The sequence below is a fragment of the Chrysemys picta genome, chromosome 9 (genome assembly GCF_011386835.1).
Source record: "Chrysemys picta bellii isolate R12L10 chromosome 9, ASM1138683v2, whole genome shotgun sequence".
Classification (NCBI taxonomy): Eukaryota; Metazoa; Chordata; order Testudines; family Emydidae; genus Chrysemys; species Chrysemys picta.
This window is the reverse complement of record NC_088799.1, coordinates 21,474,492-21,502,291: the sequence shown is the minus strand read 5'-3', so window position 1 is coordinate 21,502,291 and position 27,800 is coordinate 21,474,492. Positions and strand designations below refer to the sequence as shown.

General features: G+C 42.3%; 2 protein-coding genes across 26 annotated transcripts; one reads left to right on the top strand and one right to left on the bottom strand.

The window, feature by feature from the left end:
- Positions 1 to 676: 676 nt before the first annotated feature.
- On the bottom strand, positions 677 to 10,831 carry ARL14 (ADP ribosylation factor like GTPase 14). Of its 4 annotated transcripts, XM_065556879.1 has the most exons (6): positions 10,706 to 10,831; positions 9,890 to 10,009; positions 8,393 to 8,519; positions 6,939 to 7,104; positions 5,685 to 5,795; positions 677 to 4,966 (listed from the first exon to the last, which is right to left on the bottom strand). In XM_065556879.1, the coding sequence occupies exon 6, from the start codon at positions 4,827 to 4,829 to the stop codon at positions 4,242 to 4,244; it is 588 nt and encodes a 195-aa protein (XP_065412951.1). In that variant the 5' UTR covers positions 4,830 to 4,966; positions 5,685 to 5,795; positions 6,939 to 7,104; positions 8,393 to 8,519; positions 9,890 to 10,009; positions 10,706 to 10,831; the 3' UTR covers positions 677 to 4,241. The 4 variants fall into 4 exon arrangements, with proteins under 4 accessions (XP_065412951.1, XP_065412952.1, XP_065412953.1 ...); XM_065556880.1 differs by lacking the exon at positions 6,939 to 7,104; XM_065556881.1 differs by lacking the exon at positions 9,890 to 10,009 and having other exon boundaries at positions 10,706 to 10,819.
- On the top strand, positions 9,024 to 27,534 carry B3GALNT1 (beta-1,3-N-acetylgalactosaminyltransferase 1 (Globoside blood group)). Of its 22 annotated transcripts, none has more exons than XM_065556873.1 (7): positions 9,025 to 9,091; positions 12,741 to 12,832; positions 14,283 to 14,425; positions 16,302 to 16,449; positions 16,734 to 16,874; positions 21,240 to 25,952; positions 26,924 to 27,534. In XM_065556873.1, the coding sequence occupies exon 6, from the start codon at positions 21,334 to 21,336 to the stop codon at positions 22,294 to 22,296; it is 963 nt and encodes a 320-aa protein (XP_065412945.1). In that variant the 5' UTR covers positions 9,025 to 9,091; positions 12,741 to 12,832; positions 14,283 to 14,425; positions 16,302 to 16,449; positions 16,734 to 16,874; positions 21,240 to 21,333; the 3' UTR covers positions 22,297 to 25,952; positions 26,924 to 27,534. The 22 variants fall into 22 exon arrangements, with proteins under 22 accessions (XP_065412950.1, XP_065412945.1, XP_023958340.1 ...); XM_024102572.3 differs by lacking the exon at positions 9,025 to 9,091 and adding an exon at positions 10,529 to 10,650 and having other exon boundaries at positions 16,776 to 16,874; XM_024102571.3 differs by lacking the exon at positions 9,025 to 9,091 and adding an exon at positions 10,529 to 10,650 and having other exon boundaries at positions 16,738 to 16,874.
- Positions 27,535 to 27,800: the final 266 nt, after the last annotated feature.

Sequence of the window (27,800 nt, the reverse complement as noted above, 5' to 3'; positions counted from 1 at the left end):
AAACTGCGTAGTGTAGACATAGCCTAAGAGTCAACACCAGAGACAGAAGCTGCATTTTTCTGTCTTTGCTGTTGTATTCTCTCCCCCATATGCATTTTGTTTTTTAGGAAATGGCATTGGATTTTAACAACAGCTCTACCCCATCCCAACTAATTTCTTCTATTTTCCCCCAAAAAGGGAAAGCTATTGCCATCTCAAAGATTGTCAGACAAGTTTTCCTTAGGGAAAGGGAATGAGGGTTATGGTTAACATAAAAGCCTTACTTAATACTTTACATTTAAAATGTTTTAACTGTTTTTCCTGTCTTTTCTGTAACTAATACAAAGTTTAAAAGATTTTTAATAACGTGTTTGCCGTAGTACTAAGCAGGCTAATGTCTCTGTATACCAAACCCTGAACTTTGTGTTATGGTAGACAGTTTCAGGGTCAAGTTAACACCTTTGACTCTTTGGGCTCCTTTATTCCATCTAAATTAATAGAACATGACCTACAGTATCAGAGCAGCAATACACAAAGCAAAAATTATGCACACAGCAAGGATAGCCATGACTAAGGCCAGTGTTTTCTGGCAACGAAAACAGAGTAATTTCTGATTTTCAAAGATTTATATTTTGAAAATTTCAGATATGCATTATATTAATACAAAAAATACGTATAGACAAACATGGGCAATATGTAATTCTTTACAGCACAAAAATGCAGTAGTCTACATTACAATGTTTACAAACACTTTTAATTTTTTTTTTACATCTGAAATCGTCAGTTTTAGAACATAAAAATGTATTAAGTGATCACAAAACAAGTCTGACTGCAACCGGGTCTCTGGTTCAAGCCGGGCTGCCACCCAGGCTCCTGGCTTGTGCTGCCACCTAGGTTCCCCACTGGGAGCCCTGCTCCCCACACCCCCGGGATCCTGGCTCCCCGCTTCCTATCAGGAGCATGGCAGCCGACCCGGGCTCCAGAGTCTCCCCACTGAAGCCCTGGGTGGCTCCTGCCTGCTCCCGACTGGGAGTGGGAAGGCAAGGAGCCCCAGGGAGCAGCTGGGCTCCTAGTGGGGGGCTGTAGGGAGCTGAGAGCCCTGGCTCTCTGTCCCACATACTGCCCCTCTTCAGTCAGTGGAAATGCTCCTGGTGAGGACGCGCACCACTGAACAGAAGGAGGTTATTGTGGACATCAGCTACTGCAGTAATTAATGTGACGACTGTTAAGTCAATTTACATAAGTCGACTTAAGATTGTACTGTAGATATAGCCGAAGTCTTGGCAAATGTTTGTCCATGCTTTTCCAAAAACTGGAGAGAGAAATTTAATTGGTACTAGAAAGTTAATTTACAATGTTCAAGTAAACTGCCCACTAACCCTCAAGGTACAGAACTCAGCAGAACTCTGTTCATAGTCACTGAAGTTGTGGGAGAGTACACAAACTTGATTGGAGTCAAGGATTCTCACATCGCAAAAAAATCTATATATTGGCTGTTTGTCTGTATTTAAGTACCCCTGCAGGTTCTCTGCACAGATTTGAAAACTTGACATTTGAGATTGTCCAGTGCATTCTGTCCTTTGTACTGAAGTCTTGTCAGCAGATCAGATGCAATGTTGTACACTTCTGTTAGTAAAGTCAACCGTGATTCAAATTTAAGTACTGTCTGAACAAGTGCTTGAATAAAAATTAATCTGCTAAAAGTGATTCACTCTGCAGTAAAGCACTTAGTTCCTCTAAAATGGCAGTCATGTCCTCCACTTTGATTTCTTGAGCAACAAACCCCTGTAGTACTCCACATGATGGCAGAGTTAATCTATGACTTTAAACCAACTATTACATCTTGTTACAACCAGTTCTAGAGGTAATGTTGGGCTTTCAACTCCATGGTTGACAAGGTAGTGTCTGAAATGAGCATGTCTGAGTGGTCATGCTTGTTTAGGAATTCTCGCATTTTGGGATTGTCTGTTTTTGTTAGTGGGATGTTTGCACTGCAACAGCCCTCCACCCCGTCTTGTACTATCTTTTCCCTGTATTTCTGATTTTCATTTTGTCATGCAAGCACACCATTAATTATGAGCTATTGCTTTGCTGCTGTCACATCATTGCTCTCTGCCCTTCATTTTCTTTTTTCCATTGCTGCAACATGATGTGGACCTTTCATGTGGTTGACTATGTGATCCTTTTTAACATGGTCAAGAAATTTGATGCAAATTGTACAAAATAACTTCCCTCCATTCACATGGAGAACATCTTTGCCGAATTCTTTAACTCTATCCTCAGGCTTAACAATTTTATGCATGGGTAGTAAATGGCTTCAAATGGCCGAAGCAGAAGGTGGAAAATTGAAAGGAATTGGCTAGAGGCAACACATAACTCTTGATAGTGGGAGAGGGGGCACAATTTAAAGGTTCTGGTGGCATGCAGCAGGGTTCAGCCCAGGTACCTAAGAGATAAAGGAGTTTTGATTTCTAGAGCTACTTTTGATGTCATGTTTTACAATACTATGTAATAGCAGATGGAGACTGTTTTAGACGAGCACGCAACTTGTCAGGCTTTAGGACCCAAGGGAAAGGCTGCTGCAGCTGGTGTCAAGGAGAGTTCTGGGCAGGTAAGAAGCCAGTGCCTGAGGGAGACAAGTGAAGAAGGGAGACAGCGGCTGCACCTGAGTTGCTTTCTGGAATAGGCAGGTGTGGAGTGACTGCTGTGGAACATGGAGAGCCCAGCACCAACTCTGTTATGGGAGAAAAGGGGGGAAGGAGATGTAGGCACTGGCAGTAAAGGCTTAGAGCCCACTGGCTGCAGGAGGGTCAGAAGAGGCTCTAGCTGTGAGGGAACGGCACTGAGCCTGCAGGTAGCTGGGGCAAAGTCCAGATGTGTACAGAAGCGAGATATGAGCTGGGCACCTACAACCAGCTGTGTACTGGGAGGAAGGGCAGGAGCCAGCTGTGTGCAGGGATTAGGGAAGGTGGAGATGAGGACCTGGTCACTAAGAGCCTAGAGCCAGCTGTGTGCAGGGAGGAGGGGGCAGGAGCCCGCTGTGCAGGCAAGGTGAGGGACAGATGATTGGCACTGAAAGCTAGATCCAGCTGTGTGCAGGGAAGGGGGGACAGACACTGAGGGCTAGAGCCAGACCAACTGCGTGCTGGAGGGAGGGGGCAGGAGCCAGCTGTGTGCAGGGCAGGTGAGCAGGGGAGAGGCGCTGTGGACGCTGTCAAGAAAAGGTGCAAGCACTGTCCACTGTGCAGCATGACGAGGGAGCCCAAGTGCCTTGCCCTCCCAGGGGAAGGTCCACAATGGTATTGCTGTGCCCAGGCCTGTGTGAGGAGAGGAGAAGTTGGTGGCGAGTCTCATACAACAGCCAGCCCCCAACCTCTGCCCTGCGCCTAGGGGAGCAGTCAGCAGATATAAACCCTGGCAGAAATCTGGGAGGGCACACTTTGCCTCTGGAATTGGCAATTCTGGAAATGAAAGGTAATTTTGGGAAAAAACACAGCAATATTGGCAATTTCTGGAAAACACCAGCCCTAATCATGATTGAAAGTGATATAAAATACACACAAAACCCACAGAAGACAGAATCAGCTTGGTGAGATCATTCTATGGGTTTTGAGGGTCTGATCCTGCTCTAACTGAAATCAGTGTGAACAGGACAGGTTCCTGAGAAAGCAGTAATGTTAATGCTTCTGTTCCAAGTACGCAGTTTCTCTTGTATATAATTGAAAAGAGAAAGCCTTTTTCTTTTAAGTATTGGTAAAATGATAAAACAGCTAAAATAAATTAGCTATCAAAATTACTTTCTAGTGTAAGAATTTATATATGTCTGTATAATAAACATATTCACAAAGCACTTACAAATACAGTATGTTATGTAATATGAAATAATGTTTTTTACTTTTTCTTTGCTTCCTCAATGTGCCATTTATCTCAGCTCTTGTACATTTTGTGTAATTAAACAAGCATAAATAAAATGATTGTAGAATATTTAAAATGTTTAAATGCACCTTTTTACTATTACATCATGCAGTTTAACACTGCCAAATATCTGGACTTAGAATACAAATCTGTCATTTAATTAAAATGCTGTGAAACAGTAGCTCTGAAAGAGTATGCAAATGTAACAACATAGTAATTTAGCTTGCTCTGACTACATTTTGCTATATAATAGTCTTTTAAAAGATTTGCAGAATTCAATATGTAGATTTAATTCCCATAATAAACTCTCCATGTTAGCTTTCCACAGATTGGGATAATGAAGACTCTTACAACTTTTCATCGTGCTTGAAAATTGTAAAAGCTTCTTCTCTGGATTGTTTGCAGTTTTTTGCAAATGCTATTATTCTCTGGAATGCTTCTGCCAGACCTTCCCCAGAGATCGCACAACAAGGCTGTACATACCAATTTCTATCACTGCAATGTTTCTGCATGTTGAATTTCCTGGTTATTTCCTCAGCGTTCAAAGCTCCAGGAAGATCCTGCTTGTTAGCTAGCAAAACAATAGGCACATTCTTTACAAATTCATTCTTTAAGAGGAGTTCAAATTCTTTCTTTGAATCTTCCAGACGTTGCTTATCAGTGCTGTCCACAACGTACACCAGGCCATCTGCATTTTCAAAGTAATTGCACCAAAATGTCCTCATTTTCTGTTGCCCTCCAACATCCCAGATTGTTATAGCAATATTTTGCCCTGTTTCAATCATCTCCACGTTAAAACCGATTGTTGGGAGTGTTAGGAAAACATCATTAAACTTTAACTTGTACAATAGTGTAGATTTCCCGGCTGAATCAAGTCCCAGCATTAATATCTTAGCCGGTTTGACTTTGGAGTGTTTGGAACTCAGCAGACCCATTCTTGCTGTAATTATCTGTATTATGTCTTAAAGATGTTATTTCTTCTATCAGGGTGATTTTTGTCAGAAAGCCCTTCTTTCTCCATAAGATGAAGCAAAAAAGTAAAAGAAGAGGAAGTGGAAGAAGAGGCTTTGTGCTATGAAGAAAGAATAAGCCTTTGTGTATTTATATAGAGTCCTTATCAACTTGATAATAAGCAAACAGTATTTTATGAAGGTGTAATGTTCACTGCCTAGCCTATGGGTGGAGCAGACACGAGAATATAACAATTAGTCACGGAGCCCAAAGGTTACAGTATTTCTGAACATACTGAACAGTGGCAATGCCATATTTACATAAAAAGCCTGCTCTTGTGGTTTTTGGGCTATTTATACATTATAAGAGAGTATAACCACATATAACAGTGCTCTAGACACTGAACAGGCAGTGGATTTGTAACAACACCAGGGCCGGCTTCAAGCACCAGCGCAGGAAGCAGGTGCTTGGGGCGGCCAATGGAAAGGGGCGGCATGTCCGGGTCTTCAGCAGCAATTCGACGGTGGGTCCCTCAGTCCCTCTCGGACGGAAAGACCGGCCGCTGAATTGCCACCGAAGAATGAAGCAGTGCAGTAGAGCTGCTGCCGAAGTGCCGCCAATCGCGGCTTTTTCTTTTTTTTTCTTTTTTTTTTCCTTCGCCGCTTGGGGCGGCAAAAAACCGGGAGCCAGCCCTGAACAACACACAGGGCATGTGCTTGGAAATCACCAATTTTGGAGTTCTAATCCTGTCTCACTGTGTGGCCATGAGAAAAAACACTTAACCACTCTACCTCAACTTCCCTTTCTGGAAACATGGATAATAATTCTTACTTACTTACCTCATGGGAGGGTGGGAGTGCTGCATGAATTTTTGATCATTACAAAAGTACAAGATGACAAAGTTCCTGGTCTGATCATGCAAACCCTTCTTATTTGAGTTGTCCCATGATCTAGAATAAGACATACAATGAGTGATAATCACAGACAATGAGGGTTATAAGTTCAACAAATACACTGACTAACTAGTTAATGTTTGTATGGCACATTGAATGTTTATGGCTTGATTTTCAACAGTGCTCAGCACTCACAACTCTCACTAATGTTAATAAGAGTTGTAGGTACTTGGCAAGTCAAAAGAAGAGCCATAAAGTGTTATATCCGTGATATTATTAATAGTTATTACAAGGAAAGCACTTTACAGAGGATTTTCAGGCCCTAACTGCACTGACCTTTAAAATCAGTATGGATGTGCGTCAACTCTTTTACACACTGTTTCACCTAAATTGGTTTCTAATATAATTTATCAGCCTATGTTGACCAATTCAAACCATAATAGCCTAAAGCAGGGGTGGGGAAACATTTTGGCCCGAGGGCCACATTGGGGTTGCAAAACTGTATGGAGGTAGGGAAGAGTAGGGAAGGCTGTGCCTCCCCACACAGCCTAGCCCCCGCCCCCATCCGACCCCTCCCACTTCCCGCCCCCTGACTGCCCCCCTCAGAACCCTCGACCCATCCAACCCGCCCCCTGCTCCTTGTCCCCTAACTGCCCCCGGGACCTCACCTCCATCCAACTCCCCTGCTCCCAGTCCCCTTACTGCTCTGACCCCTATCCACACCCCCGCCCCTTGACGGCCCCCCCCAGGACCCTACACCTATCCAACCCCCCCCGTTCCCTGACCCCTATCCACACCCCCCATCCCCTGATTGCCCCCCCAGAACCTCCGCCCCATCCAACTGCCCCCCGGGACCCTCCGCCCCTTATCCAACCCCCGGCTCTGGACCCCTTACTATGCTGCTCAGAACAGCATGTCTGGTAGCCGCGGTGCCCGGTTGGAGCTAGACACGCTGCTGCGCTGCCTGGCAGGAGCGTGCAACCCAGCTGCCCAGCACACTGCCTGCGCAGCGGCATGGCTGTGGGGGAGGGGAGACAGCGGGGGAGGGGCCAGGGCTAGCCTCCCCAGCTGGGAGCTCAAGGGCCAGGCAGGACGGTCCTGAGGGCCGGATGTGGCCCGCGGGCCATATTTTGGCCACTTCTGGCCTCAAGAAACATATTTTTAGTTCAGAGTAATTTGCTCCTCCTGCTTATTCATTACCTGAAGGCATCATCTTTGATGGTAACATCAGCGTTGGTTGGTGAGGAAGTTATAGTCACAAACAGCAAATCTGTTATGTTTGTGTCTAATTGTTTATAAAGGTGCTCTGCCTTTCAGAGTCAGCATACATACTTCTGATACAGCCCTTGATAAGATGCAGCTTTGCCTGAAATCATAATCTTCTGTTTGTTTCTGTGTAATCACACCCACAGCAACAAGTTGTGATGTTACAACAAATAAAGATTTTGTTTTTGCACCAATATGCTAGGCAATGGAACGAGGTGGGAGGAGGGGAGAGAAGGGAAATCAAGAAAGACTAATTGTTTCTAAACAGTATGACACTCATAGTTTTCCAGAACTTTCTGTCGTTCTACATAGGGATCAAGCCTGGTATAATTCTGATTGACTTCAGTGATCTTCCCCGGGGCTCTTTTAAATGTCGCAACAATTTAAAACTATATAGAACACCCAGAAGTATTATTAGTTAGGGTTACCATTTATCTCCACCTAAGTAACATACAATACAGAATTACTAGTTTTCTTTTACAAATGTTCAGTGTTTTCATTATTATGGAATTGGGACTCAACTGCAATCTCAAAACTCGACAGAGCCTATTTTCCAAATCTGGTTCAGATGCAGGCCAAGGTGACAGAAATCTCTCAAGAACAGTTTGTGAGATTTTGGTGCTGTCAAATGCAAACCCAAATCCTAGCCATAGGATAGCTGCATATTGACGAGCAGTCTATGTTCAATGCAAATACCACCTCCTTGGCCCAAAGCTAATTATTATTTACATAGAAAATTCCAAAGCTTGGGCTACACCCTTTTCAGATAACTCTGAGCCTGGTCTTGTAATGTGCTGAGCACCCTCAGTTATGAAGTCTGTTGTAGATATTAGGGTTCCCACTACCTTTCAGAAGGTGTCAACACTTCAGAGGATAAGGCCTATGTTTCCATTTAGAATTAAACAATTTTGTGGTGTCTTACTACTTTCAAATAAATAAAACTTTGATTCTCAGGCCCTAATAGACAAAGCAAGTCCGAGGTTTTCCTCATAATTTCTTTGAAATTATAGAGCCACTCAAGGTGATAGTCCTAAAATGTTACATATGATTAATTTATTTTGATTCATTAACATGAAAAGGACCTATCCATTGCTCTAGATATAATTTTAAATACACTTGTTATTACAGCTCCTTTTATTATCATCCTTACTCTAGTGATTATGCCAGACCCCTGTCAACAGGCAGCCAAAATAAAGATTGAAAGAAATTGCTCCCTCTTCCACCACTAACCGCTGTCATAATGCTCATCCCTCTTCAAAACCTAGAGAGAGCTTTGTAGGTGGGCAGTGAATTTAAAGTGAAGGGGCCTTCATAGAAAACATCTAGTAAGCAGAGGAGAATTCACTAAAGCACAGTGAGACAGAAACTTAGGGCATGTCTACACTTACCTCCGGAGCAATCGATCCAACAGGGATTGATTTATCGCCTTTAGTGAAGAGGCGATAAATCAACTGCTGAGTGCTCTCCTGTCGACTCCGGTACAGTAACTCCTCACTTAACGTTGTAGTTATGTTCCTGAAAAATGCAACTTTAAGTGAAGTGATGTTAAACAAATCCAATTTCTCCATAAGAATTACTGTAAATGGGGGGGAGGGGGTTAGGTTCCAGGGAAAGTTTTTTCACCAGACAAAAGACTATATTTTATATATAGTCTATATACACAGTATAAGTTTTAAACAAACAATTGAATACTGTACACAGCAATGATGATTGTGAAGCTTGGTTGAGGTGGTGAAGTCAGAGGGTGGAAGAGGGTGGGATATTTCCCAGGGAATGCCTTAATGCTAAATGATGAACTAGCACTTGGCTGAGCCATCAAGGGTTAATACATTGTTGTTAACATAGCCTCACACTCTACAAGGCAGCACAAATGGAGGGAGGGGAGACAGCATGGCAGACAGAGACATAGAAACAGAGACACACCATGTGTGAGAGAGAGATGTGCATTGCCCCTTTAAGTATCCTGACCCCACGCTAAGTGCATTGCCTTTTTAAGTAGATCAGCAAGCTGAGACAGCAGCTGCTGCCGGCAAGCTCCCTCCATCCTGAGCCCTGTCGTGTCCCCCACCCAGCTCTATAGAGAAGGGGTAAGCGGGGGGCAGGAGCAGGGGGGAGGGAGACACCCTGACATTGGACCCTCCTCTTCCCCCCTCCCCCCCCAGCAAGCAGGAGGCTTCCCGGAGCAGCTCCAAGGCAGAGGGCAGGAGCGGCACGTGGCAGTGGGAGGAGGGACAGCTGAACTGCAGGCAATTGATAGCCTGCTGGGCGGCTGCTGCACAGGAAACTTAGGGGAGTGGGGAGCTGATGGGGGGTCTGCTGGTCCACCCTGGTTCCAAGCCCCCCACTAGCTAGCTACAATTGGCTGCTCTTTCTGCAAGCAGTGGACAAAGTAGGTGGCTGCCATTTAAGCATCCATTGGCTGGGAACAGCGAACTGCAGCTACTGGGAGCTGCGGGCGGCTGTGCCTGAGGGACAGTCAATGTAAACAAACTGTCTCATGGCCCACGAGCGGATTACCTTGGCGGGCCGCAGGTTGCCCACCACTGATCTAGGGCCTTTTGTGAATCTAGCCTATAGTTCCTAGGCCACTTAGGGCTTTTTAGGTCTGCTTAATTGCCTTTAGCTATAAGCAACATTTATTAAAAGATGACAAGTACCTTGATAAAAGCAACAGAGGGTCCTGTGGCACCTTTGAGACTAACAGAAGTACTGGGAGCATAAGCTTTCGTGGGTAAGAACCTCACTTCTTCAGATGCAAGAAGTGAGGTTCTTACCCACGAAAGCTTATGCTCCCAGTACTTCTGTTAGTCTCAAAGGTGCCACAGGACCCTCTGTTGCTTTTTACAGATTCAGACTAACACGGCTACCCCTCTGATACTAAGTACCTTGATGTTGTCCTTTTAGCTATAAGTCCAAGATGTAAAGTTTGGCTGTGAGCCAAATTTCCCGCAAATTTGAGGGTCTTCATATTCAGAAATGTGGTTAAGCCCATTAAACAGATAGTGCTGTACACAAAGAGATAGGAGACAGTTGCAAAATTGAGAACCAGATGTGAATCCAAGTGACTCAATGTTTGGATCTGGGCCTTTGTTCAGACCTCTCTATTGTTTTAGCCGTGAGATGGGGGATTTTGGTAAACAGGATCCAAGGTTTTTCTTTAAGACGGCAACACAGTTGAGTATAAAACACACCTGTGAGCACTCTAACTCTGGGACTAAGCCATCTCTCAGGAGGAGTGCTTACTAACAGAAGGCAATGTCATACTCGTATTAAGTCACACCGGGGGCTGGAAATAAAGCCAGTGGAGCTATGCAGGCTAGTAAGCTCTACGGGGTAGGTCCGCACTGGAACAGAGTTAGGCATCTACGTCCAACACTTCAGGGCCACTGAGCGTCTCCTATTCCCCAGCTAGCTGTTGCCTAACCAGCTGGGCCGGGCGGAGGTGGGAAGTGGGAGGAGCCAGCGGCTCGGCTCGGCCCGGCGCCGCGTTGGGGGAGGTAGGGGGCTCCTTCCGCTCCGGCGGGCGGGGCTTCGGGCGGAAGGGGCGGGCCAGCGGCCTAGCCTCCCAGAAGGGGGCGGGGCGTTTATCCACCGCCCATGCGCGGGGGCGCGGCCTGCGAGCGGCCCGAAGGCGGGGTACAGGCATGTGAGTAGCCCAAGGGATCAGCTTCTTAGGAGGGGGATGAGGGCTGGGGGCTCACCCGCCCTTGAGCGCGGCTGGCAGCTGGCGGCGCGTGCGGCTTGGGACGTGTGAGCGCTGGGGGGTTGCGCCGTCACCCCCGCTCCGGTTAGCGTGGTGTCAGGATCGTTATTCCCTGGAAGGTTACTGCGCATGCTCAGTAACGTCTGCTCAAGCCTCCCCTTACTGGCCCTGAGAACAGCTGCTGCTATGGAGTAGGGTGACCAGACAGCAGGTGTGAAGAATCGGGACAGGGGGTGGGGGGGTAATAGGAGCCTATATAAGAAAAAGACCCAAAAAACTGTGCCTATAAAGTTGGGACATCTGGTAACCCTACTATGAAGGGGGCGAAGGGGCGAGAAGGAGGGCGGGGGATGGGTGCAACTTGCCCCCAGGCTGGAAGGAGGGGGCAGGAGCTGGGGGTAACAATGGGGGAGATGGTGGCAGGGAGGGGAAACCTGCAGAGTTGTTTGACGTTACCATGGATGGCGTGAGCCACCTGCAGTGGTTGCTAGAGGGGCAGGTGCTCCTGGCTGGCTGTGCCACCTCAGCACCTCTGCCCCAGGGTTGTGACCTTAGAAGTGCGGGGTAGCCCTATGCCGAGGTGTTGCAGCTCTTGTCCGTCTGAAACGAGGTACTGAGTGGCCAAAAGAAAGTTGGTTCCCTGACACATCTGACATGTCCACCGCCCTAAAACTGGTCACAACTCTGCCTGGGTTTGTGTGAGGAGAATGCCTGAATGCCTCCGCAGGCATAATGTGTCTGTAGGGAGCCTTACAGCAGTGCCAGGTTTGGCTTAGCTACCATACGGTGTACCTGCATGGGACTCCATTTCCTATTACCCACTGTAAGTGTTGCATCTTACTATTTATTTTACTTATTTGGTTTTAAAATGGTATTTTATTACTAATTCTCCTTAGCGCACCATCCCTTCCCTTGATTAACTCCATTCAGATGCATGTCATTGCTTACCTGTAACTAAGTTATGCATGGTATCACAACGTCATAGCTCCAGTTCCACTTCTTTTTCCTGTTCAAATGGTTTACCTGTGCCAATGTAGCAGCAACATTGCAAACTTCTAGTGTCTTTGTAATGCACTGTGGATAATCACGACCTTTAAAAACAGGCAGGCTGTGAACTACAGCAGATCAAGATTACACTGCTGCAGCATATCTTCACTAGGAGTTTTCACTGATTTGTCTATTGTGGGTGTATAAAACATAGATGCAAAAATAGGCCTTACTGAGTGATTAGACAAGATTAATATTTTATTGGCGCTGCAACAGTATAGCCGCACCATAACAACATGTTAATGTGGAAAAATTAAGCTAAATAATGAATACTTTGAGATGAACAAGTTGTCAACCAATGATTTACAATTATAGTAATTTATCCTCCCTTAGACAAATTGCTTCGTATTACAGATGAAATTTTTTATATATTTCCTATATAATTGACTATATAAATAAGACTGGATGTTTCCAATGAATAATTGTCTTAGAGCAACTTCATATTACAGGTAAAAATGTAAGGAAAAAAATCATTAAGGTTAAATCATGCTGCCTCCTGCAGTGAGGAAGGTGCTCCAGACTTGCCCTTCCCCGTGCTGCTGCTGCTAAAAGAAGAGGGGAGGTCAGAGTTGTGCAGGGAAGTATGGGGTGCATAGGAGGGGTCCATACATGCCCTCCATATTTATTTTCCTTCAAAAAATAGGCCTGACTCCATGTTAGGTCCTGCACTGTTCTTGCATCCTCTACTCAGCTTCTTAACTTGCAGGACCTCTGCTGCTGTCTGTCCTGGCATGGGGAGCAGGTAAGACCAACCTGCTGAACAGGCAGAGAGACAGGAGACCCCTGAGCTGGGGAGATGATGTTGGGCAGTAAAGGAATTAATATGCAACACTGTTTTCGGTGATTGTGGTAATCATTGCCAAGTAGTCAGAGGCCGTGGAGAGGGAGAGCTGGGTTATGGAGATGCTGAGAAATTATATATTTAAAAAGGAAAAAATAAAACCAAATCCAAGGAAATTAACTGCCTAAAAACTTTGTTAATTCAGAGTGAAGATTGCCCAGTGCTGCTTCACGCCCTTCCAGAGTGCAGAGAGCAGCTAAACTTAAACCTCTAAAAAACAGGAAGTACAAAATTAAGGTATGTGCCACCCTTGCAATGTGACCTTAACTTTCCTCCCTTTTAGCAATGCCCCAATAACACACATACTATCACTTTATCCTTAGTGATAAATAAGTGTGCAGCACACTTTGGGAATGCAGCACATGAGCATTATATAACAGTTTAACTCTTTCTCTTTGCTACAGCAAAACTTGGGCTTAGTTTTTTTTTTTTTATTAATGGAGATATCCCATCTCCTAGAACTGGAAGGGACCTTGAAAGGTCATTGAGTCCAGCCCCTGCCTTCACTAGCAGGACCAAGTACTGATTTTGCCCCAGATCCCTAAGTGGCCCCCTCAAAGACTGAACTCACAACCCTGGGTTTAGCAGGCCAATGCTCAAACCACTGAGCTATCCCTCTCCCTCTAAACAGCTCCACAAACTGGAGCTACTCACACTTAGACCCTGAGCCTACTCCACACAAACTATCCCAGACTGACAAAACGTGCAGAACTCCGTGCTGAAATGAGACATATTTGATCCCTCAAGGTACATATGCATCTCTTATATCACAGACACAGCTCTGCAATTCAATGAAGTTAAATCTAACACAATTAATGGCAGCTGGAGTGCATGCAGATAAGTGCTGGAATTTGAATCTGTAGAACACAACACAAACAGTGGCCCAGTCTCTTAGTTGTGCGTCATGTCTGCTTATTATGGCAGCACAGCTACTGAAGCATTGCCAGTAGCTATTGCTATATCCACAGGGCAGCATTAAGTCAAATTTTATTCAAAACTGACATCACAAGGATGGGGAAAAGTGAGGAGCAGCAAATTCTGACAAGGACAATCCTCCTATTATAATTTGCTGCTTCTGGACCAGGAGAATGACGGTAGCAAATTTTGCCTCATGTCAGCTTTTGCTACAGGTAGCAGTTTCTGACTCTGCTCTTGAGTGTTGCTGGCCTTTAGCTTTGGTATAGGGGTTGTGTGCCCTCGAGCATTGGTGGGGTTAAATTTTAGAGTGGATGATGTGTTTCTGTGCTGGTATGGTTTTGCCATTGAGTGCTTGCACACAAGGTAGTTTCCAGGTTGCTAATATAGAGAGAGACCGGTAGCTCTGTTGCAGCTTCTTCTTTCTCCTGAAGCAAGCCCGTTCCATGTTGTCCCTTCGTAACTCTCTGAAGAAGGAAAGAAAGGAGGAGTCTCAGGGTGACCAGATGTCCCGATTTTATAGGGACAGTCCCGATATTTGGGGCTTTTTCTTATATAGGGTCCTATTACCCCCTGCCCCCATCCCCTGTCCTGATTTTTCACACTTGCTGTCTGGTCACCCTAGTCTCAGAGGTTGTGTAGACTTGATTGCAGGGTTGATAACATTTGTGGCTTCTGAATGGTGTGTATTTAAGCCAGGATAGGGTGTGAAGAGGAAACAAGTGAGGGTGTTTGTTTAGATGCTCCTACTTCTGCATTTCTACTCCTTTAGGGAAGAAGAGGAGATGGAGTCATCCTCCATCACATCATTACCAAAAGCAGCAGCAGATCACTCCCATGCTAGGCCATGAAAACTGTCTTCCCCTCCCCATCTGTCACTGGTGGTGAGAGTAAACTGGAATTAACATCACAATGGTAGGTTTGGGGATGTTCCACATATGTTCCTTGGACGAGCTAGTAGGGATCCATGGTCTAGCTCGTTGTGACTTACAACAAGCTTGTGATATTTGGTTTTTTTTTTTTTTTAAAAGTACCTAGTTTCATGTGATCACATGAGAATCTCAGCTGTCATTTAAAAAATAAGTTTCTAGCCCTTGTACTTGTGAACAAAAGCTTGAAAAGGCTCCAAAACTAGAAGGCAAACAAATAGTACTGTAAACTTAATTTTTTAAAAATCTCATGATTTTTGAACATTTGGTGTTGCTAATACTGTTGTGCCAGTTTAAGGTGAGGGTCCAAATTGCTGTCATGACATAATACTCAATATATCAATCCTATCCTGGAGCCCCTGTTTGCATTTTTTTAGGAGGAGAAGGGTACATGCATTTCCAGCATCCTGAGTCTGGATCCAGGGTTGGATCCAGGCAGTGGTTTTATCACATGGAAGGAGAACATGTCACTGACATCCAACCATGATTGCCTACATGCACTCCCTTTTAGATAGGGGAATAAACCAGGTTCTCCTTCTAAAATATGATTTTACATTTCTTATAACTACATTAAATGATACACACAGTGTCAGTGAAAAGCAACTGCCTCTGAAGTGAAAGGGAACATCCAGGCATATAGTACACCTTATGAGGTGGGCAAGGAGAAATTCTGTATGAACTGTAACGTCCATAGAAGAGAAGACTGAATAAGATCTTGCTGTAAATAGGAAGAGTGACTGAACTTCCCAAGATGTAGTGAATCTGATTAGTTTGGTAATGCCATACCATTACTTATTAGCAGGAATCCGTTTTCTGTGGAACCCCTCACTCCTCAAATGCTCTGTTAAAATCCATAAATATCTGTCTTTCTGCAATTAAAATGAAACACTGAACTTTAGTTTCCCTAGCCACAATATATACAGAAATCAGTTGAACACAATGTTTATCCAACCCTCCCATTATCCAACTCGTATTAGCTGAACCACCAGCTGCCCGAGGCTGACTGTCCAAGCCCCCCATCTTAAAATAAGGGATAGAAAGCTCTTTGCCCATTCTTCTGATTATTAGAATTTTTAATTATCCGATTTGTCCCCAATCTCAATTAGATCGACTAAATCAGGGTTTCACTGTGTATGTTTTTATTTTTTCACAAAATGTAAAAACTGAAGATTCTCTGTAAAAACAAATTCCGTGTTTTTCTGTGGCAGATTTCTAGGATCCCTGCTTATTAGCAGTAGTTCAAAACTGAACACATTAGAACTTATTTATTTGGGAATACCTAATCTTTTGTATGGTGCAGATGGGCATATTTCATCTTTTTTTAAAGTGCTTTCCAAGGATACCATTTCTAATCATATTGAGGTAGCGATTTTTGCACATCGAGCTTTATTAACACTGCCACTGCTGTAGCATAACTACCAGGACTCATTATGTTAATGATTATATTGTGTGCAATTCCATGTCAACTTTGGGAGACTACTGTGAGAGAATGGATCAGCTGAGGGGTATGTGTGCGTCTACATTTCAGATTGCTAGCTCATATCTTCTACTCTCTGTGCTGCTATCTTCCTCAAATTCTTACATTATCTGTAAAGCATCCAAGCAGTAGAAACAGAATGGATAGGGTTAGTCCTGCTCCCATTATAGTTGATAGCAAGACTCCCATTGACTGCAGTGAGAATAGAATCAGACCTGTAGTCTGTATTCTGGAATGGGATTCATATGTATTTTCTGTTGAATGGCATTGCTGTGCATAGCAGTGTGTTACTCCGATAGCTTGAGTTACATGCTGCTTGGTAGTTTGTGATGTTATGGCGGAAGCTTTACTTTGTTTACTGACTGACACTAGTCTTTCCTTTCAGGATAAGACATGCTTGGCTCTTCCTGTTCATAGAAGGAGGAATTGCTAGTTGGGATGTGACATTCCCTAAGAGGTTTCCTGCTGTCCTCTGAGGCCCAGCAGTAAGAGCATCTGTTACTAAGAAACGTAACAGCATAAAAATATCTTTGGTAACTGCCTTTTTCACCATAGCTTCCTCAGTTTGTTCTGCTTCTTAGGGCTAATTCCTGTTTTCCTTGCTTGGTGGAAAATCTCATTGACTTCATTGGAGTTTTGAGTAAGGGGATCAGGATTCTTGGTGCTATGAGCTGCATTCCCTTGCTGTATTTGATTAATTTCATCTGTGGTTTTTTTGGGGGGAGGGGGAAATCGTAGGGTTTTTTGGTTTTAGGTCTGCAGTGGAATTCAATATTTTCCTCTTTCATAATGAAGTAAAAGATTTTAAATCTCTTAGACAGTGAGGTCTAACAGCAACATACTTTGACAACATCTCCAGGGCACCATCAGAAGAGAAATGTTCACAGAAACTTTTCCTGTATAGTAGATGAATAAGAGGATGAAGGAATGCTACAAACAGCAGCAATATAGTTGACAGGTAAACATTCTCTTTCTTTAGTGCTCTGAAACATATCATTATACCAAAGTAATTTTTAATTGGAAAGTTAGACTGCTGTAATATGAAAGCAAAGTATACATAGACAATTTCTAATTTGCAAAATTGGAGATTCAAAATATCTTTCCATAACACATTAGAATTTCTTTCAAAAATACTCATATTATGTAAGCACCTAAATAATGCACACAGAAGCACATGCTGAATTGCAGCGACACAGTTTTGTATGTGTTGAAGCCTTTTAATATTGCATGCAGTTATTGGGACATTATGGCTTGACCAGACTATCCTAAAAGTGATAGTACACAAAAATATGTATTAAAAAAAATACTAGAATTCTTTTAATAGTGAGTAGTGTCACTTCTCTCCCCTTCTTTTGCGCCCCCCATCCCCTCCGCCCCCCGTTTCCCTGGGATAACTTCACTGTAAGCAGAACTGTGGTACGATTTCAAAAGTGGAATATGCTGAAGTAGGTTGGGATGCTTGCACTACTTCACTATAAAGGAAATTCCAAGACAAAAATATATTGAAATGAAGGTAAAGTTGAAAGCACATATCAGTAACTTAAGTAAAAAACACTTCAGGTACTACAAACCCAGGAATTCAGATTTAAGGTTACGTTTAAGAGAAATTCAAACATGTTAAGGTATAGCAATGCATGGTTAAAGCACGCAAACAACCTTAACTGTGCCCTGTAGTGAGGCTGCACAATACCAGTGGATTATGATTAATACTATTATAGTGTTTATAGTCTCAGGTTCGATTAATCGGATTATTAAAGATTTATCAGTATATTTTAATATTTTTCTGAGTTAACATTTTTTTTGTTTTGTTTTTACAAAAAATACATGTTGGGCTGAAAACTAGTTAAGTGTCCAGTTATATTTTGTATTCTGGGCTGTGTTCTCATCTGAATGAGGGTAAAGCGCAGTGCAGAGTGATAAAATCTTTATATCACAGTTGTCTTTTAAATAAAGCAGTCTAAGTCTGTTTTGGTTTAATATCAGAAGGGCGCAGTAGATTTCTTTTTTAGTAAGCTAAGCTTTTAGACCAGGAGTAGGCAACCTATGGCACGCGTGCCAAAGGCAGCATGCAAGCGATTTTCGGTGCCACTCACACTGCCCGGGTCCTGGCCACCGGTCCGGGGGGCTCTGCATTTTCATTTAATTTTAAATGAAGCTTCTTAAACATTTTAAAAACCTTATTTACTTTACATACAACAATAGTTTAGTTATATATTATAGACTTATAGAAAGAGATCTTCTAAAAACGTTAAAATGTATTACTGGCACGCAAAAACTTAAATTAGAGTGAATAAATGAAGACTCGGCACACCACTTCTGAAAGGTTGCCAACCCCTGTCTTTGTAAGTCTATAAATACATGGGACGCTGTTTGAAAAAAATTACTCAAGATTGTTCAACACTTTCAAAAGATACATTGTAACAAGATGTCAAAAAACTACTTGGTATCTGAATTAAAAGTCTGAGGAAGAGCTCTTTGTAGCTCAAAAACTTGTCTTTCACCAACAGAAGTTCGTCTAATAAAAGATATTACCTCACCCCCCCTTGTCTCTCTAGTAATCATTATGAGCTAGCATCTTTCAAAGGATGCCTTATACATTATCTATTGGTGATCTGTGTCCTTCAGGAAAACAAGTATGACTAGAGGGAAACATTTCCCCCCCCCCCCATCCCCCGCAGGTTGACTATGTATGGGAGGGGGGTGGGAATCTTCTGTCAGTATGGTAATTGGGTACCCTAACTAGTTTACAGTCTGGGCAGACTCCCCTATATTTTTCTCATGTATTTCTGCCATTGTTTCTTTCTCCCCCTGCCAAACTTCAACTCCAGATTCACTTTTTAAATATTCTTACTCCTAGCGGTGAACAAATACAGTAATTTAAGTGGCTTTTCATGAAATGTCCTATGCGTCTAGGTATTAGTTTGAGCCAGGGAAAGAATTTCATATTTAGTCTTTCTAGGGAATTCTTCTTTTTCCAATTCTTCTAGATTGACTTCAAATCCTATTTGAATTGTATTTTTTCTTTAAATACATTTACAGACTAATTCTTTCAAAATAAAGAAATTAAATCTGATCTAAACTATTTCATATGGGAAAAATCCAATTTTGAGAAAACAAGTTAGACAGGTGAATGAAAAAATATCCCTGTTCAGAAGGGTTAGTCATGGGGCCAGATCCTGCATTCTCCATATAGGCAAAACTCCTGCTGAGTTCAAAGGCAGATCTGTGTACACAAGGACTGCGCTCCTAACTAGCCAAACTAAACAGCTTTTGCCATCTGTTTTGGGAGGGAGGGAAGGAAGGAAGGGGAAGCAAATAACTCCACAAATGTGCAGTAGATCAGAGGGACTACCAGGATTTCATCCCAATAATTAGTGATCTAAGAAATGACAATATTTTTCTAGTTCTCTGTCATAATGTCTCTCCTGTAAATAACTGCCAAGCACAAAGTGGCTTTATTATGTTGCAGGTAATGCATGATAAGGTCCAAAAATACCCAGTAAAAAATCACCTAACTTCGGTCCAAATCTTGTTCCACATCTTGACTCTTGGGCAGCCAAACTGTTGGGAGATAAAGTTCACACCAATGCTGCAATTCCATGTGTGTAATGTGTGTATAGGCTTTTTTTTTTTTTTTTTTTTTGGTGCTTAAAAAACAATTTCTGAAGTGAACTTTTAAAGTCAGTTACAGCACAATCATTCTGTGAAATTAAATCTCTCCCCCCATACACAATTATTTTTTTTATTGTTATGACCACTTTACAGTGCAGGGGTAGATTTTGGTGTGTTGAGCATCAGATTAAACTTTGAACTCCCACAAACAGCAACGGAAGTCTTTTGAAAGTACCTCATGTGAGTTCCTGTTCCCTTCATGGAGAATAGTAATGATTATGTCACTACTTGACAGTGTAATGTCTGTTTACAGCTAACCTAATTTTAAATGAAGATGGTAAAGGACAAATGTTGCTTAAGGGGGCAATATTAGATTAAGGAAATTATTTTTAAACACAATCCTTAAAGGTGTTGCTGTTATCACATTCTGCAATCAGATTTATATGGGTGGCATCCACAAGGCTCTACTATGTCTGCATAGATTTGTCTGCAGGATCAGCATTTAAGTTACTAGCTGAATCACTTGTACTAACTCTTCACTATTTATGCCAACTGTTCATGATTATTTGCATTTCATGCAGCTTGAATTATGAACAAGGACTAGTCCATTTCATTTTCTGGCTCTCATGCACTGGCACAATCTTGCAATATTGGGGTTAGAGATTCTGCAGGGAAATATTTGAATAGGAACAAAACCTTTCTTCATTGAAACTTAAATCTATTTCATGAGGACGGGTATTTTTTATAGAGGTGTATGTGTTTACATGATAAGCTTGCAAACTTTTCTGGCACAAACCTTAAGGTTTGAACCGGATCTACTTTACAATGGACCAGTCCTGCTCCTATTTAAGTCAATGACAAAGCTGTCTGGCAGGATTGGGTAGATTCTCCCTTTATGTAGTTGGCTAGTTCAATATGTGCATAACTAAACAAATTGTTTTTATTGTATAGTTGTTTTGTAAGCAATAGCCATTTCTTTGTGTGTTCAGCACTGAAATACTTATGGATGTAGGCTTGTAATTCTAATATTTGTTTAGTTTGCTTGTATAGAGATTGACTCTTCACTAGCATATTCAGCCAAGAGCAAGCAGTTCATGAGGAGATGAGGCTGTGCTGGGTCTAAAAATGGGATGAGACAGCGTATTTGTCTGCACTTGTTTGTGTCTTTTTTTGTGTTTATATCCTCCTGGTCACTTCCTGCTTACATAAAAAAACCTCAATAACTACAAATGTAATACAATTATTTACCTCCTTTCCATCAAAAGAAATTACCAACTATTATGGGTTTTGAGCAGTAATTTAAAAAAAACACTTTAGTTATCTGTTTTTGTGTGTCACCATCCCTCCAGCATCAAGCTTTAAATGAGTCTAAGACACTGGGCAGATGTGCTGAGAGCCCTCAACTGTCTCTGGAATTAAGGGTGCTCTATACTTCATCCTTTAGTAGATAAGACTCCCAAGGAGAAGGCTGTCCATGAATAAGATCAGTCACCACTCCTCTTGTTACCAGCAAACTTCAATCATAATCAGAATGTGGTGTTCAAGATGTAAGTGGTGGCTAAAGAACAGTGTTTAGCAGGGCCAGTGTAGTTTTCCTTTTCTGACCTCATGATATCAAGCTACGTTTTGTAGTTATAATTTTAGGCAGATAATAAAATGAGTACAATTGCATTCTTACTGTACTAACCTTTTCCATCTGCATTTCTTTCAGCAAGAAGCTGGCTCCCAAATGTTGTGACCCAGGATTTTGTAAGCCTCTTGAAGTTCTGCTGCACACATCTATCTTGTAGCTGCTTCTGGTGAATATGTCTATGAAATACTTAAAATGGAGTTTTTTGGCACTCTTGATGCTTTCTGTCATAATAATGACATGGTACATGACACTCCCTTCGCATATTGTGATAGAGCATACGAACTCGATGTATTTCTATGAATATGAGCCAGTTTACAAGCAGAACTTCCTCTTCACACTGCGGGAGCGTTTGAAATGCAAAGATACAAATCCATTTTTGGTCATCTTGGTGTCTTCACAACCTACGGATATAGAGGCAAGGCAGGCCATTAGAGTAACATGGGGTTCTAAAAACTCTTGGGGGGACAGTCAGGTTCTAATACTGTTCTTACTAGGACAAGGAGCTGAAAGAGAAGACAGCTTAGCATTATCGATAGAAGATGAAAGCATTCTGTATGGTGACATAATTCGCCAAGATTTTATGGATACTTACAACAATCTTACCTTGAAAACAATCATGGCATTCAGATGGGTGTCTGAGTTTTGTTCAAATACTAAATACGTTATGAAGACTGATTCTGATGTTTTCATCAACGCTGGCAACTTATTAATGTTTCTTCAAAATGTAAATTCTTCAGACAGTTTTTTTACTGGTTACCCTCTAATTGATAACTTTTCCTACAGAGGGTTTTACAGAAAAACACATATTTCTTATGATGAATATCCATTTAAGGTATATCCTCCATACTGTAGTGGAATGGGGTATATACTTGATGGAAAACTGGCTCTGAAGATTTATGAAATGATGAGTCATATCAAACCTATTAAATTTGAAGATGTTTATGTTGGAATTTGCTTAAATATACTAAATGTGAACATCCATATTCTAGAAGATACACAACTCTTCTTTTTATACAAAATTAACTTTAACATCTGTAAATATAGACACTTGATTGCGGTACATGGTGTATCTTCAAGTGAAATGATCAGATTTTGGCAGGATTTATTGACAGACACTTCATTCACTTGCCACTGATCCCATGTTAATATAGGTCTGTCAAAAACTGACTGCTTTGTCCTGGTCTCTTGGTTTGAATTGCACTGTAGAAAGTGTCTAAACTGAATTTTGTAGAACATGGAAATGGGGTTTTAGAATGGATCACTCAGGCTTATGGGACCATCCTGATTACTAGGCACCATTAAAACAGCAGAATATCTCTAGAGGGTTTTCAATATGGTGTTTTTAAATTGAGAATGAGTCTTTGTCGCACCTTTTTTATTCCAGAATTATTTAGATTATATATTAACAGTATTCTGCTCACTCTACCCCTCTGGTTCATTTCTGAACAGTCTGCTGCAAGTATGGGGTCATCCTGCCACCTCCCCAGGAATCTGTTGTCCTGGGATTTATGGAACTGCAGCAGCAGCACCCCTTTTTTCCTCAAAGAACTGTCCCACAAACCTAGACCCTGGGGCAAACTCCTGTTTTCCTTCATATGGATACCCAGCCCACTCTAGGGAATGTCTCATCCTGTGTCCCCATCAACACTTGAACTCCTCCTCTGCACTTCATGATGCTCAAAGTTGCTTGCTTAGTCAACCCTAATGATTCCTTTAGAAATATTGTGCCAAGATTTTCAAAATTAGGAGTCTAAAATTAAACAGCCATGTTTTCACTGAAGTCAGCAGAATTTCTAGGTACTCAGCATTTTAGAAAATCTGGCTGCTTTTTTAGGTGCCTAAATATGTATTTTATAGAATTGCTTTAATGGCTTCAGATAGCTGCATTATTTTATGTAGTGGTAATTGTGTTCTGAGTATATTAAAATAGAAGGCCAGATCTACTTAGTTCAAATAACTTACTTTCAAGTTGCTCTGCAATATAGGACAGCAAAATGTATGCACTAATAGGCCCATCTCCACACCTATCAGAATCCAGGCAGGGAGAATAAGCGATGAGATTTGCTGTGAAACTTGCCAGTTTAAATGGCTTTCAAATGCTGAGATCAGCTTCCATTTGCAAAATGAACTGTTTGCTTCAGAGTTTAAAATAAAAATTTGGAAATATTGTTTCTAACAGGAATTTTAACAAAAGAAAACAAATGCGATTTTGTATGTAAAGACCAATATTTTATTGTCTTAGTCATATCAGCAAGGCCATGTTTCCAGTAGTTTACGCTTCTGGTAGACAATACAGAATCTGCAATTGCATTATCACAGTTATTATTCTTGACACATCTAAAATCTATCACATACCAAAGATAAAACAGTTACATCCTGTACATCTAGCACTGCCACTTTACTTCTAGTCATACTATAGCTAATATTATGTTTATTTACATTTAATTTGACTTTTAAATAGTCTCTTAGAGACAAATGTAGAATAGGTATAAAAAAACTCCACTACTAATACCAAGAATGAGGTTTCATCAATATTTTTTAATGAGCACTATGATCAGTGTTGAATTTTGATAACTTTATAATAATAACAGATTATTTTAAACCTACTATGACTTGAACATTTGTTTATTTTAATAGTGAGTGTTTGCCCCATGAACACTGATATTCAGTATAGTCAGACAGTGGTTAATATTGCTTTAAAAAAATTCTTTAGGTTGAATCACAAAAAGACTTTGCAGTCTTCACAAAGCTGATGTAAGGCAGACGGCTCTAGCTGAGAAAATAGGTATGACAATAAGAGAAAAGTAACTAACTTTCTCCAAGCAAGATACTTTTGTGCCTGACAAGGTTCTGTGGCCCAGAGTGAGAAACACTGATCAGCGATCGCAGGGCTTTTGCCTTCAGAAATGTAGATTTATACACAGTTTATTCAACCTGAAATTGTAACTTAGTGACAAAACTGACGTTTTATTTTGAAACAGCCTCTTAGTAATTTAGACATTTTTCTTGCTTCCCCCATTTCCAAACAGATTTGAACTTGTTTATTACTAGAAGCATAAAAATATGTATTACTGCTTGCCATGTTACCTCAACAAAAATGTTGGTTATTTTAAAAAAAACAAACCTGATTGTAAGAGGGGCATTTAAAATAATCGTGTGAATTTACACCATCAGTCAGTTTTAATGTAGACTACAATTTGGGCCCAAACTACTATGTCCCCTTAACATGTTCTGATAAAAATGAAGTGTAAAATTCAGCCTAAGATTTTTTTATGACCCTGATTATGAACTTATTGGTCTTGCAAATGATGCAGATGAAGCAGGTCAAACATCCTTCAGGACCATACATAATCTCACAGAGAGCGGTGGTATGCACAAAAATGCCTCAAACAGTGTTTGGTATTTAGAGTTTTATTCTAGTTATTGAAAATATCATTCACAATGTAAAATTACCACTGTATCTATCACCTGTATATTCTTCAGTAGCGTTTGCATATTTACCTGTTTAGACATTTTTATTGGGATTCATTGATTGCGTACCTTCAAATACAAATAGTAAAGCAGATTCTCCATTTTAATGAAGACCACAGACTACATATATTGTTTGCCTGTACCGGCATTGTTTTATGTCTGCCATTTGTACAGTACTAAAAAGAATGTACAGTAGTATTTACAGCAAATTGTGTTAAATCATCTGTTTCATTTATCTTGGTATAATTAGTTTTTGAAAGTTTGAGTAATTTAAACTGAATTTAATTATGCTTGAAGTCTGTATTCATAGTGTACATAATGTACCACACAAACTTGAACTAGAAACTGATTGAGGGTAAACTAAATAGGATGTGAACACTGAATTCCTAATCTTCTGTCTATATCAGACATGTTACTTAGGCCTGGTCTACACTAGGAGTTTATCACGAATTTAGCAGCGTTAAACCGAATTAACCCTGGTCCCATCCACACAACGATTCCCTTTACTTCGATATAAAGGGCTCTTAATATCAATATCTGTACTCCTCCCCGACAAGGGGAGTAGCGCTGAAATCGGTATTGCCATTTCGAATTAGGGTTAGTGTGGCTGCAATTTGAAGGTATTGGCCTCTGGGAGCTATCCCACAGTGCACCCTTGTGACTGCTCTGGACAGCAATCTGAACTCGGATGCACTGGCCAGGTAGATAGGAAAAGCCCTGCGAACTTTTGAATTTCATTTCCTGTTTGCCCAGCGTGGAGAGCACAGGTGACCACGCAGAGCTCATCAGCACAGGTAACCATGCAGTCCGAGAATGGAAAAAGAGCACCAGCATGGACCGTACAGGAGGTACTGGATCTGATCACTATATAGGGAGAGGATTCAATGATAGCAGAACTACGTTCCAAAAGACGAAATGCCAAAACTTTTGAAAAAATCTCCAAGGGCAGGATGGAGAGAGGCCACAATACGGACTCACTACAGTGCCGTGTGAAAGTTAAGGAGCTCAGACAAGCCTACCAGAAAACCAAAGAAGCAAACGGAAGGTCCGGGGCAGAGCCACAGACATGCTGCTTCTACGCTGAGCTGCATGCAATTCTCGGGGGGGCCGCCACCACTACCCCACCTCTGACCGTGGATTCCGAGGCAGGGGTAATCTCAGCCATGCCTGAGGATTCTGCGGACGGGGAAGATGAGGAGGAGGACGAGCTCACGGAGAGCATCCAGCACTCTGTTCTCCCCAACAGCCAGGATCTTTTTCTCAGCCTGACAGAAGTATCCTCCCAACCCCCAGACAATGAGGCCATGGAAGGGACCTCCAGTGAGTGTATCTTTGTAAATATAAAACATGGTTTAAAAGCAAGCGATTTTTAATAATTAATTTGCCCTGAGGACTTGGGATGCATTCACGGCCAGTACAGCTACTGGAAAAGTCTGTTAACGTGTCGGGGATGGAGTGGAAATCCTCCAGGGACATCTCCATGAAGCTGTCCTGGAGGTACTCCAAAAGCCTTTCCACAAGGTTTCTGGGCAGTGCAGCCTTATTCCGTCCTCCATGGTAGGCCACTTGACCACGCCATGCTAGTAGCAAGTAATCTCGTATCATTGCATGACAAAGCCTGGCAGCATATGGTCCCGGTGTTTGCTGGCATTCAAGCAACATCCGTTCTTTATCTCGCTGTGTTATCCTCAGGAGAGTGTGATCGTTCATGGTAACCTGGTTGAAATACGGGAATTTAATTAAGGGGACAGAGGTGGCCGTTCCTACTGGGCTGTTTGCCTGTAGCTGAAAAGAAATCCTTCCCTGCAGTTAGCCAAGCGGGGGTGGGGGGAGAGAGGGGAAGATCATTCGCGCTGAGCTTTTCGCGTTTGGCTGGCAGGGATCTTCCCTGATACCAGCCACATGGTGGGGGGAGGGATAAAGTGATCATTCCAGAGAATTGGAAGGGGGTGGGGGGGTAGTTTGTTTTCTGCTGCTGCATGTTAACAGGAAAACCGCAGCACTCAAAGGGCTTTGCTTGGTATGTGGGAAAGCAGGGTGCTGCTTTTCTGAAGCCAAAAGACAATGGCTTACCATGGCCGCATGCAAGCCGAATTCTGTTGCCCGGTCCTGCGTCTGTGCTCTCTAACACCGAAACATCAATATAAAGATGCAAAATGTGACCTTGTACCGAAATCACATGTGCTACGTAATGTGAATAGTGTTGTTCACAGTGAAAGAGTATAAGCATTGTTCTGTAAAATGTATCTTTTTTTAAATACTTCTCTTCCTTTTTTCCCTCCCTCCCACAGCTGCAAATTTTTCAAGCCTCTCTCCTCGGTTCCAAAGGCTATCTCACATAAGGAGGCGAAAAAAAGGACGAGTGACGAAATGTTCTCTGAAATCATGGAATCGACCCGCAATGAAAGAGCTCATCTGAATGAGTGGAAGGATGCGGTTTCAAAGTACAGGAAAGAGGCCAGTGAACGTGAGGAAAGAAGGGACCAATGTGAGGAGAGGAGAGACGCTCGAAATGAGAGGTGGTGGCAGGAAGATCAGAGGAGGCAGGATGCAATGCTGGGGCTGCTGCGTGAGCAAACGGACGTGCTCCGGTGTCTGGTGGAGCTTCAGGAACGACAGCAGGATCACAGACTGCCGCTGCAGCCCCTGTATAACCACCCTCTCCCCTCCCCATGTTCCATAGCCTCCTCACCCAGACATGTAAGAACGCAGGGGAGGGAGGCTCCGTGCACCCTCCCACTCCACCCCAGTGGACAGCCCAACCAAAAGGTTGTCATTACTTTGAACTTTTTTAGTGGCCTTTTCCTTCCCTCCTATCCTTCTCCCAAACCCCACCCAGGCTACCTTGTCAGTTCTCTCCCTCTTTTTATAATCAATTAATAAAGAATAAATGATTTTTAAACGATAGTGACTTTATTTCCTTTGAAAGCAAGGTGGGTTGCTTACAGAGAATGAGTCAAGGGGGCGGGTTTTTATCAAGGAGAAACAAACAGAACTTTCACACCGTAGCCTGACCAATCATGAAACTAGTTTTCAAAGCTTCTCTGATGCGCAGCGCTTCCTGGTGTGCTCTTCTAATCGCCCTGGTGTCTGGCTGCCTGTAATTAGCGGCCAGGCGATTTGCCTCAGCCTCCCACCCCGCCATAAAGGTCTCCCCCTTATTCTCAC

What these genes read in the sequence shown, in the direction of transcription:
- ARL14 (XM_065556879.1), bottom strand. Translation starts at nt 4,829, where the DNA reads ATGGGTCTGCTGAGTTCCAAACACTCCAAAGTCAAACCGGCTAAGATA.
- B3GALNT1 (XM_065556878.1), top strand. Translation starts at nt 21,334, where the DNA reads ATGTCTATGAAATACTTAAAATGGAGTTTTTTGGCACTCTTGATGCTT.